The sequence below is a fragment of the Bactrocera oleae genome, chromosome 3 (genome assembly GCF_042242935.1).
Source record: "Bactrocera oleae isolate idBacOlea1 chromosome 3, idBacOlea1, whole genome shotgun sequence".
Lineage (NCBI taxonomy): Eukaryota > Metazoa > Arthropoda > Insecta > Diptera > Tephritidae > Bactrocera > Bactrocera oleae.
This window is the reverse complement of record NC_091537.1, coordinates 38,710,860-38,723,419: the sequence shown is the minus strand read 5'-3', so window position 1 is coordinate 38,723,419 and position 12,560 is coordinate 38,710,860. Positions and strand designations below refer to the sequence as shown.

Sequence of the window (12,560 nt, the reverse complement as noted above, 5' to 3'; positions counted from 1 at the left end):
TTCACATATGTCAATTTTAATTGTTTACGCTTCCGTTTAGATCGAAATGGTCCTCATCAGACATAAAGAGACAATTTCATTCAATCAAGATCTCGAAAATGCAAATCTGTCTTCTTCGGCCATTTCAATCATTTTTTAGCAAAATTCTAGGTGAATAGGCAAATCTAGAGGTTTAACCGACTTGTTATTTGAACTTTGTACGGAAACAGGTTTAAATCATTATGAATTATCCATTGTAATGACTGCGTGCTAACTCCAAGTTGCGCCGGTAAGTTGCGGCTTACGGTTACGTGATATACAAGGAGGCCTATGAAGAAGTTGAAGGTTTATTATACGCACCAGGGATAGACGATTGGTGTATAATGTGAATTGTCTCTAATAATAAATATAATTCTTTGAAATATATTTAATCTCTTGTTGCAACTTTTTCTCGAAACAACGTTCTTACCGTCGGCCCGGATGATAATAGCTCCCGCATTAACTAGGATCTTTTTTTGATCGTTAATTTTCTACTTTACAGTCGAAGTCAACCATTTTGGTTTATTTTTCAACGACGATGTTTAATCCAAATTCCAACCCGAATAACAAGCTCACAGAACAATAATCTTTTTGATTTTTCTATTCCAGATGTCTTCGAGACGCTCACTTCAGTGCTACGAAACAACAAATTAAAAAAAAGACAAAACTAATTTTTTTTTTACACTGATTGAATTTTATTTTTTCCAAATAAAAAATTCCCAAAAAAGTATTAAAAATAAGCAAGTTTCCATGAGCGAAGTTGGCAACGTAAGTGGTAATCATTCCATATCTTCGTCTGTTGCAGGGGAACGGAATCTGAAGCCCCAATTCTGCTTTTAGACGAAATAAAAAGTTCGTTTCCCACCATTTAGACTATCTTTAAGACTGACAAACTATCCAACTCCGAACACCCGCGTTAACTAAATACTCAATGAGATAAAGAGAGCGAACAATCACGCCATTTTGCAAAAGACCGACTGTGCGGGACAGTCATGGACCAGCAGTTTCAGGGACTGGTAAGACGAAAATCACAAGTGAGTATATAGACAGAACTACGGAATCCCAAGCTGTGCTTTGTACATGAAGACGAGGTTGCTTCTAAAGACCCACACCTTCTTTAGGAGTGGTGGCATTGCTATCAACGGAGTCAATGTGTTTGGTACGATATATATTTTTTTATTCAATATAATCTCCCTTAATTTCTATACATATATTCCAATGATCCTCCAATAATTTTATGATATGCCTGTAATGACTTTCCGGAAGTTTTGCAAAATACCCGTCTACGGCTGTAATAGCTTCTTCATTCGACGAAAAGAGCTTTTAGGTTTCTAAAAAGGTAGACGCTCACTGGGACCAACTCTAATAAATATTGGTGGACGCTCAAGCAATTCGTTCTTTAATTCGTTGAATTTTGTCATTGTTAAAACACCTTTGAGAGCAGGTGCATTGTTTTGATGAAAAAGTATTTTTTTGTGCTGCAAACCAGGTCTTTTCTCACGAATTTTTTCATCCAGCTGATCTAAAAGGCTGCAATAATTTTCAGAGTTGATTGATTTACCTCTCTGCATAATCAGTCAAAAAAATTCATTGTGCATCCCAAAAAACGTATGCCATAAACTTCTTTGCTGATCGTTGCGACTTCAACCGTGGATCGTCTTCAAGCCCAGATCGACCACCATAAAATATTAAAAACATACTCTTACACGTCAACTTCAAATGGCTTGTAACCAAAGAATTAATTGACAGAATGACATGTTAATTTCCATGTTTACTCACGATAGATGTACCAACTTAAAAAAAAAGAAATTGGAGCCAGTGATATTTTTTGGTAAGCACTACTCACTTTTCAACCAATCTGTATGTAGGATGCAAAAAAACAGTACCACTTCTCTCTTTTAGCAGACAAAGAAGAATGGTAATCAACCCACTGCTTCTGGTGGCCCTGTAGGGAAGTAAACCGAGCGCAAAACTGATATCGATCAGCACTGATCGATTTTAGGTAACATGGTGGATGCGAAATTCAGCACAGAATTCCACGCGTATTTACTATTACGCGTGCACATGTACACTTTCTATTCTGATAATTTTATTTGTGCTTATGCAAGCGAGAAGAGAAGTTTTCTTTAGATTCCTCAGTAATAGAATATTTTGCATCCAGCTCTGTACTAACTATAAAAAAATATGGAAAACATCCATCAATACAAAAAGGGATGAACTTGGCTGAATGAATTTCACCATTTATATAAAGATTAAAAACGTTATCTGCAAAAGTTTTTGAATACATAATATATGCGTTATTTCAGCAACGTTTCAAAACTGTTTGCTCGAATTTATCAGCTTGACTCTGAGCTGTCTGTAAGATTTCGTACGAAAATGTACAGTTTTGAAGCTTATTTCTCACATTCGACAGTTTTGCGCTCGGCTCGACTTCCAGCGTCCACGCTGCAGGCATCCTATGTCTTATTTTAAGCAATAGACAAGTCGATGGGGAAAATAAAACAAAACATCATGTGTTATATCAAATATACTGAGTTTCTGGATAAAGCTTAATTAGATTTCGCTTGGAAGCACAATGAGCCAAATGATGGGCTAATATCGGGCGCCTACCGTGTGGTGCTCCCGCGGCTCCCCTTTCAACTAACGAAACAAGTTCTATGTATTACTTTAAATATATTTATATTACTTTTATGTAGTATATACTCGTATTAGTTTATATAAATAAAATTTAAATTATATATTATAGATTAAACCACTATGCTTTAGAATCTCATGCTACAGCACAGTTACAAGCAACAACAATACGTTTGAAAAATTGCGGCAGTGACTTAAATCTGACGGCTATATAGGGTGGGTTTAACATCCCATAAAACAAGTTGGTTAAAATATAAAAAATATATAACCACATTAACATTGATTACAGAATAAAGAGAAGAAGATCAGAAAGAGATATTGACCAAAGCATAAGCGAATTTAATGAGATAATAACTAAAGCAGCTATCTAATGAACACCAAACGAAACTAACAAGCCGGCTGTTTTCAGAAGAATCGTAAAGCTTGTAAATGAAAAAGGGCAAGGTAGAAGTGATTGGCAAGCAAAGCGTTCTCCTTTTACTCAGCTGCAATTTTAGAACGCAGTACGTAAACCAAGAAAATCGCTGAAGTGCGCGGATGAGTACAGCACTGAAAGTTATATAAAAAAAAACGTAAGTGGTAATTGGGCTAGAAGTAATGAGGAAACAGCAGCTTGCTTTGCTAACCACGTAGAGAAAGTATTTCAACTTGTTCAAAACGACTTTCATCTGCCAACTTTGCCCGACACTGCTATCAAATCGCTATTGTCTATAAAGAAATCAACTTTTGAAATTAATTTTCAAATGTTCAAAATTTTAAAATGTTCTTCGTACTTTTTAATGCAATTTTTAATTGCGGATATTATACAAATGAATGGAAAACGTCCAGATCATCACGATGAATAAACTCGGAGAAGCATTTAGCTTTGGTGAAAAAATGGCTAGCCAACTAACAAATAAATGTAAATGAACAAAAGTGTATGAAGGTTACATTTTCACTAAAACCAAAAACGTGTCAGCTGGTTAAAATGAATAACATCTTAGTACCACAAGCAGATGACGTAACTTATCCAGTTTGTATCCAGTAAAATAACTAGCATGGAAATAAGTGCAGCATATTTAAAAAGGTTTTTAAATAAAAACTCTAAGCCTAACCTTGACAACAAAGTTTTGTTTTACTTAGTGGTAATAAAGCCGATTTGGATGTATGGTATTTAACTGTGGGGTACGACCTGTGTAACTTCGTAGGGGGATGGAGCTGGCGGAACAGATTGACCTGTACCTGTAATAGCCCGCCCGATATTACCATCGCTAGCGGTCAGACCATCTGCCCATAATTATCTGGATCGAGAAACCTCCCGACTTTATATGTGTGGACAACCGCACTTTCATTAACTTTAACAAAGCTTACTGGGTCGGCTTCACAGAATTTACTGAGAGTACCTTCAATGCACTACCCATTCCTATGGACGTCATCGTTGGCGAGCGTCAATTCCGCAAGGTGATCGCTGCTGCTACCGCTCGCTTTATACCGGCTGGTAGAATTGCGGAACTCCGTCCAAATTTCCTAGCCGAAGCGGCTGTATTAGCAAACGAACGCGACACATTACGCCATGCTGATCCCTGTGATCCCCGAATAAGGGATCTCAATTTGGAGATTCGGCAAATGGTAAACCAACATAAGCGGACAAAATGGTTGGAGCACCTGAAGTCCTGTAATCTCTCCCCCGGTGTGAGTAAGCTTTGGAATACTGTCAAGGCCTTGTATAATCCGAGGAGACATGACGATCGGGTTGAAATTCAATTCGATTGCCATGCCTCCTCAGACCCGAAGAAGTGTGCGATCTATTTCAGCCGGCAGTTTACACTGCACCCTTCGACCGACAAGGCCAAACGATGTGTTCACCCGACGGCTGCGCAAAATGCCAAAAGACTGCGCACCACATACTTTCACCGATGGGGAGGTTCAGAGTGTCATCAAAAAGGCGAAGTCGTCTAAATCCATCGGCCCTGACGGAATAAGCATGCTGATGCTAAAACATCTACGCTCAACGAGAGTAAACTATCTCACCAAGGTCCTCAACTTGTCGATGTCCACTCTTCAATAACCCGATGTGTGGAAAGTCGGAAGAGTGGTCCCACTACTGAAACCTGGGAAACCCGCCAACAAAGGGGAGTCTTATCGCCCGATAACTCTCCTTTCCCCAGTAGTGAAGACACTTGAGGCCTTGTTACTCCCGTCATTCACTCACCACCTGAATCTAGCAGACCATCAGCATGGCTTCCGAAAAGTGCACAGCACCACCACAGCACTTAGTGTCATAAACGCTCAGATAGTTCACGGCCTGAACCAGAAGCCACCATGCGAGAGGACGATCCTCGTAGCGTTAGACTTGTCAAAAGCTTTTGACACAGTCAATCACACAACGCTACTTGAGGACCTAGAACAATCAACGCTCCCTCCATGGCTGAAGCGGTGGACTATGGTACTCATCCGTACTGTTTCGAAGTCAAAACTCCAAACTTAGGAAAATAAGACAGGGAGTTCCGCAAGGCGGTGTCCTCTCCCCACTACTGTTTAATTTCTATATTTCAAAACTCCCCCAGTCACCAGCGGGAATTTCAGTGACCTCGTACGCTGATGACTGCACGATATTGACGTCGGGCAATGAAATCGATGGCATCTGCTCAAAAGTAAACAGCTACCTCTCTGATCTTTCTCGCTTCTTCTCTGCAAGGAGGCTTACACTCTCTCCCACTAAATCCACAGCGACCATCTTCACAAATTGGACGAAGGAGTACAGACTGGACCTGAACATTTCAGTCGATGACACGAAAATTCCGACAGTAAATAACCCTAAAATTTTAGGCGTCACATTGGACAGTCTGTGATCCTTCACTCCTCACACGACCGCGATAATTGCCAAAGTACAGAGCCGCAACAAAATCCTCAAGTCGCTTGCCGGCTGCTCTTGGGGAAAAAACAAAGAAACGTTGATGGCAACTTACAAGGCAATCGGCCGGCCGGTCCTAAACTACGCATCTCTAATTTGGACGCCTGGATGTAGTGACACGCAGAAGAAGAAGCTTCAGACCTGTCAGAACACTGCACTCCGGACTATCACAGGATGCCTCTTGATGTCCCCAATTGAACACCTACATAGTGAGGCCCTTATGCTTCCGGTTAAGGAACATAAGAGCTCCTCTCCAAGCAGTTTCTGCTGGGGTGTTTTCGCAGAAATCACCCCTGCAGTCGCCTACTTGAAACGGAGCCGCCTCCTAGGAACATCAAGAGGTCATTCCTTGATTACGTCGCCGACATCAGACAGTACGTCGACCGGACTTCGGACGCAACGAACTACAGACAAGCACTGACCGCCATTCACAGTGGAACCATTAACACCTTCAGCGACTCCCTCTCAGTGAATGGCGTACTACGAGTCAAACCACCACCTATAGCAGACGTAGAGCTCGAGTTGCCCCGCGAAACCAGAGTGACCCTCGCGCAACTTCGTTCTGGATATTGTAGCAGGTTAAACTCCTACTTATCCAGAATAGGCCCCGACATACCAAACACATGTCCTGCATGTACCTGCATGTCCGAAGTAAGCTGAGTGATCAAACTGCGAAAAGAATGCTGACATACGAAATGCGAAATGCGCAGGAACGGTATCGGGTCGAATGCGTTGAATCGCTGTCGACGCGTGCGGAACCTTTTTAATTGACGTCTATACCCGAATGTGTCGGATCTGCTGCGGAGGCCATCCTTTTTTTTTGCTGAGGTGGTGTACAGGCGCGATGTTGTGTTGTTCCGTGTGGTGATGTATGAGTTTGGTGTATTGTGAAGGGTTCTTTAGGTGCGCCAGTTTTTCCCGAGTAGAGTGTGTAGATGCGGCTTATCTCATTTAAACAGGTACTTATTTTTATGCTTTGAATATATATTGGAATTTATTAAAAATAAGTTGTTCATCAAATTTTGAAGATTTTTAACAATTTTTATTATTTTTCACTTATGTTTAATACTATTCTCATAATGAAATAAACAATATTATTATTGGTTTTCGTAGTTGTTCTATATCATGTATTTATTTCAATCTTACCTGTTATATATTTATGTATCTTAGATAAAATGGTTTGTAATGCTGTAACTAAAACAACTACATACTTATATGCAGTTTAACTTTTAATAATATATATACAGTAGCGGACAGTGAAATCCGGATAGTTAAATTAAACATTAATCGATAAAAAAAACAATCTCATTAGTATTTTGTCGAACCTCCTCCGCTTTTAGTAATGGCTTTTACACGCTCGTGCATTGAATTAATAAGATTTTTTAACGTTCCCGCTGCGATACCGTTATACCACACTTCTTCGAGAATTCTGTCCAATTCCGCTAAAGTTTTTGGTCTCTTCTGTGCGACCTGAGCCATCATTACAAACCAAAGGTTCTCAATGGGGTTGAGATCCGGACTGTTACCTGGCCACTCCAAAGACGAGACCCCGATTTTCGATAAATAATCCTTCACCTGAAAGAAATAAGAAAGAACAAGTGTAAAATTTGTAATTAAAATTATAGCAATGAACTCTAGTTGTACCAAAAAATGTATACTTACCATTTTAGCACGATGGCAGGGCGCAGTGTCATCCTGAAAAATAGGGACATCCGCTCTTGAAAAGTGGTTCTCTATTGAGGGTATTAAATTAGTCTCAAGTATCTCCTGATACCCGTTAACGAGTCCCGTTAACGGTTCCATGTAATAGGGCTAGTTGCCCAAGAAAATTGTAAGAAAAGCAGCCCCAGACCATAGGACATTTCGCTAATCAAGATGAAGCCATTTTTGATGTCCTTTTGCCCATCGTAAATGGTTTTGACGCATTTTGAGGTTAAAAGTACCGACATCTTTCAATAACTCCACTTTAATGTCCTTAACTGTTTTGAATCGATCCCTCAAGCTGATACGTCCTATCACCCGATCTTCCCTTGAGGTTGTGTTCTTCTTTGCTCCAGAGCCAGTTTTTCTCTTAAGAGACCTGTTTCTTTCGAAATTTTTTTAAACTCTCCGATGGAGGACTTCCTGAAGTCAACTCTATAACTAATTTCCCGAATAGTCAGATTTTCTTCCCGCAAAATCAAAATATTACTCTTTTGCATTTCAGACATTTATTTTAAATTCGGCATATTTAAGCTTTAACGAAGCACGAGCACAAAAACCAATGAAATGAAAATGAAATTAGATTAAACGTGTACAGAACACATTAATATGAAATAATAACCCTTTCGGCATTAAAATACACTAGTCGGGTACAATCGCGCTTCAAATACAAACCGAGCGGTTGACCGGATTTCATTGTCCGCTACGTATATATAATCTAAAGATCTTTTTATTGGGAAATATCGCTTATCAGGATAAGTACGAAACAACAACAAAACTGCAAAAGGACCACTGCTGATGCTGGTAGTTATGTATGTAGGTATATTTTAATTCAATCAAATCAAGTCATTTTCATTCAGTTTGCTTATTGAAAATGTACATTAGGATCTTCAGCCACGACAATGTAAAATTAAGAATGGGCCATTAAAAACTCCGGCCTTTAAAAACATCCACTTGATCGCTGCGAAGCAGGTTTGATACCGCATCCCGTTACTTCGCACATTACAGTAAAGGAAAACAAGTAAGGAAGGGCTAAGTTCGGATGTAACCGAACGTTTTATACTCTCGCAAAGTCAAATGGTATACTCGTTTGAGTTTCTTTGTGGATTGACTGATATTTTCGGTAGAAGGTCAACTATAGGCACTGGGGTCCACATATTTACTACTTAGGGGCTTGAACAGTTTTGGTTCGATTTAGACAATTTTTGGTCACAAGGTGGCATACTTTAAACGTATTATTCACGCATAGTTTTACCCCGATATAATCATTGTTGCTTGATATGCATAGTGAAAAAGTGAAAGAATCAGATGGAATTGAAAATGGTGGGAAATACGCGTGGTTGTAGTCTAATTTCGCCCATTTTCGCACTATAACATAATCGGTTAAGCAGATCTCAAGATATGGGTTTGCACCTAAAAGTGGGATGATGCGGTTCCTATAAAGTCATCTCATTCATGCTTGATTTATCGCGCTTTTAGTAGTTTTTAACAGTACCGTTATATGGGGAGTGGGCGGAGTTGCCACCTGATTTCAACTATTTTCACACTGTAGGTAGAGGTTCTAAAAACATTTACTTCCAGTGAACTCGGTTATTATACATTAGCTATTTAGGAGATATGCACATTAAACCTATCAGGGGGGGGGGAGGGGACCACGCCCGCTTAAAAAAAAATTTTAACTGCAGATGCCCCTCCCTAATGTGATCCTTGGTACCAAATAACAGTCTTGTATCTTATTGCGGAGCTTAGTTATGGCAATTTATTTGTTTTTGATTAAGTTTTGTGGGCGTGGCAGTGGTCCAATTACACCCATGTGCAGTACCAACCGTCTCACGGTACCAAGAAACATGTCTACCAAGTTTCATAAAGATATCTCAATTTTTACTCAAGTTAGAGCTTGCACGGACAGACAGTCAAGCGGATTTCAACTCGTCTTTTCATCATGATCATTTATATATAATATATAAAACCCTATATCTAACTCGATTAGTTGTAGGTGATACAAACAACCGTTAGGTGAACAAAACTATTATACTCTGTAGCAACAGGTTGCGAGAGTATAAAAAGCTTACAGCGCTAGTAAAAGAAGCGAGAAACAAAGTTACAATTGTACGCTGCAAACTCCGAAATTTATAAATGACTAAAGTATATTTTTCAGCAAAAAAACTGAATAACAATAGCACTAACTTGAATAGAAATCTATTTATGAAAAACAAAAGGTACATTTGTTTAAAAAAATAACGTCGAGAAAAAAAATCAAAGAGGGTATATCTAATTGGAAAGTTAAGAAAAAATAGTAAACAATAAACCGGCAAGTTATTTTTATAATAATAAAACCATTTTTGAACATGTTACCGATAAAGTTCTAGTTAAGCGCTTAGCCATATATTGAAAAAACGCTCCTAAGTATGTGGAGGATGTAATTGTAATTTGAAGATGAATGAATAGTTGTAGACAATAAAAGTAAACTTTATTTAAGCTAATAAGTTATTCTTTAATAAAGTAATAAATATATATTAAATAACAATTATTGATAGCTACATTGAAAGTTGTTCATATTTCTACTATTGGGTGTATGCATTAATTCGTGCGGTTTTTTTCGAGAATTAAGATTTTATTGTGAAAAAATTGTTTGTGGATCCCATCCCAAAGAACTTCTCCGGCCTGGAGGTCAAGAATGAATCGAGCCAACTTCTGATACCCTGTTCTGAAGTGAAGCGTACTCTGGTGAGCGCATTCTGCATTGATCTGAACAAGTAGTAATCGGAAGGTGCTATGTCTGGGCTATAAGGCGGGTGAAGTAGAACTTCCCACCCACAGTTTTCCAAATAGTTTTGAACTGGACATGTGGCCGAGCGTTGTCATGATGACAAATTATTGATTCGTGTCTGGTCGCATATTCTGGTCGTTTTTCCGCGATGGTCTTTTTCAAACGAATCAATTGTTTTCGGTAGAGGTCCCCATTGATCGTCTGACCCAATTTCAATAGCTCATAATAGAGTACACCCTTGTGGTCCCACCAAATATATAGGATAACCTTGGCACCATGGATATTCGGCTTTGCCGTGGATGTTGGCCGAGCTTCACATACGATCTCTTGCGCTTTGGGTTATCATAATGAATCCATTTTTCATCGTCAGTGACAATCCGATGCAAAAATGACTTCTTTTGGTGGCGTTGAAGTAACATTTCCGACATGCAGAATCGACGTTCGGTTTCCTTTAATTCATAAGGCACCCAATTTCCAAGCTTCTGGATGAATCAGAATGATTTTAATCGTCTGGAAACGGTTGCTTGATCAACTCCTAATACTTTTGCAAGTTCTTGCGTCTGGCATGCATCTGCGTCGAGCAATGTCTCTAATTCTTCGTCTTGAAATTTTGTTGGCTATCCGGGTCGTTCTCCGTCGTCTAAGTCGAAATTGCCACTTTTAAACCGTGCAAACCACTTTTGCACGTTCGTTCGGCTAAAGCATTGTCACCATAAACGTCCAGTAAAATACGATGGCTTTCGGTAGCACTTTTCTTCATGTTAAAGTAATGAAGAAGAACTCCCCGCGAAAACACTTTATTTGGTACAAATTTCGACATTTTCAAATGAATGAAAGAAATTGTTGTTTACGCTAAAACAAATGACATCTACTGAAAACGACGTGAAATGACAGTACCTTTGAAATGAATATAGCCACAGATGAACACGACGCGAAATATTACTAGTAGAGCCATCTCTTAGAAAGCCGCACGAATTAATGCATACATTCAATAATACTTATGACAATTAAAAATACACAAAGATTAATCTTTTAACGCAATGAAGTGTACAACATTTCTGATTAGTCCGTCTTTAGCGAATACTCACAAAATGGATGGACAATACGCGAGAACATGCAATATATAGTTGTCCGTGGGAAAAACATGGTAGTATACCCAAATCTAAGCTACAAACAGGCAACATTTGGCTTTGTGAGTTACTGATGGTCATTGCAAATGCCAATCTAATCGAAATTGAATTCAATTCACACATCTGTAAAAAACATAGGGAGCATTAGATTTTCCCCTCGAAAATTGACATTTAGAATGGTGGTCGATAATGATCTTGTGCTTTCAAAGCCGTGTTGGGTTCAAACTTCGAAACGGAATAACCGGAGATCCAGCCTTGTATTTGTTGTACTTGTATACGGTGCGGCGGCTTGGCCAGCATATTCAATGAATTCAAAAACTCAATTGGATAATACGCAGCTTTGTTGAGATTGCAAACGATTGATTTGTATGACACCAAGTCCCCTGGCAACAACTATTGTATCTTTGAATTTAAACCCTTAAAGTTCGTTCTTTCTGCCAGCCACTCAAGATTTTTATATTTTGTGTACATTTTTAATGGCAGCTTCAGTGCTGAATAAGCTTTTCTGCCTCTATCTAATAAAGTTGCTGCAATGCCAGATGATTCAACAGTCAATACGATGTCATTTTAGATCATATCTCAGCAAGAAGTAGCAAAATAAGGAATACTTGCAAGTTCCACCTGGTGCATCAAAAAAAAAAAAAACAATCCTCCTTGCCCTGCCGAAACTGCATCTTGCGGTTCTTGTAAATTGTTTTTTGTTCATCATTTAGTAGTGGAACATTATAATACTGTGGCTCAGGATTCATATCTGTGTTGATTAAATCATATGCACTTCAATTAGGTGAACTCATAACGAAATATTATAACTGATAGAAAATTGCAATGACAATGCAATGATGCTTCATTGTGCATTTATCATTGTACATTGCGTCACTGGATGATATCGTTGGATCGTTGCACATATGTAGTTCGATGCAGATACAATGTATCATTAGTCATCGAATCTTTGTGATTATCCCATAAAATTAGTGATCGGGTCGGGAAACATGTCGGCAATATACTATAGCAATCGAATTTGTGCTCTCGGGCTGTTTAATGCTTCTTCAGAAAGCATACTATCCCAATGATTGTCATCTTCTATTAAGCCAAGTGCAAGACATGCATCTTTATACTTCAGATACTGTTGTAGATTTACTTTACGTATACATACTTATCTTGAAATTACTCGCAGATAAAACCACTAAGTCTGCTTTTGATTTGCTTGCGGGGTTTCCATTTTTTAAATTGAGCCCATATAAAATAGCGTGGTACTTCTAAATGGTGTGCAAAGTCACCAAATCCTCACGATTACACAATGCGAAAAATTCGGAAAGAGTATGTTTTTATGTATTTATAGCCCGATCAAGCGCTGAATTGTTCGTTGAAAAAACGCGTCGGCCGTTTTCGATATGCATAAAGAAATAATGTTAAA

At 38.8% G+C, this 12,560-nt stretch overlaps 2 protein-coding genes across 8 annotated transcripts in view; both read right to left on the bottom strand.

Annotated features, from left to right (window-relative positions):
- The window catches only part of Ndae1 (Na[+]-driven anion exchanger 1), a 710,325-nt gene that overhangs the window by 644,502 nt on the left and 53,263 nt on the right, over positions 1–12,560 (bottom strand). The gene's annotated exons all lie outside the window — the stretch shown is intronic.
- LOC138856039 (transposable element Tc3 transposase) lies at positions 6,854–7,348 on the bottom strand. Its single transcript, XM_070106485.1, has 2 exons — positions 7,208–7,348; positions 6,854–7,120 (listed from the first exon to the last, which is right to left on the bottom strand). The coding sequence occupies exons 1-2, from the start codon at positions 7,346–7,348 to the stop codon at positions 6,854–6,856; spliced, it is 408 nt and encodes a 135-aa protein (XP_069962586.1).

Excerpts from the sequence above, each read along its gene's own strand:
- LOC138856039 (XM_070106485.1), bottom strand. The coding sequence starts at position 7,348 with ATGGAACCGTTAACGGGACTCGTTAACGGGTATCAGGAGATACTTGAG. Across the intron at positions 7,121-7,207 it reads CCTGCCATCGTGCTAAAATG|GTGAAGGATTATTTATCGAA; the intron begins GTAAGTATACAT and ends TATTTCTTTCAG.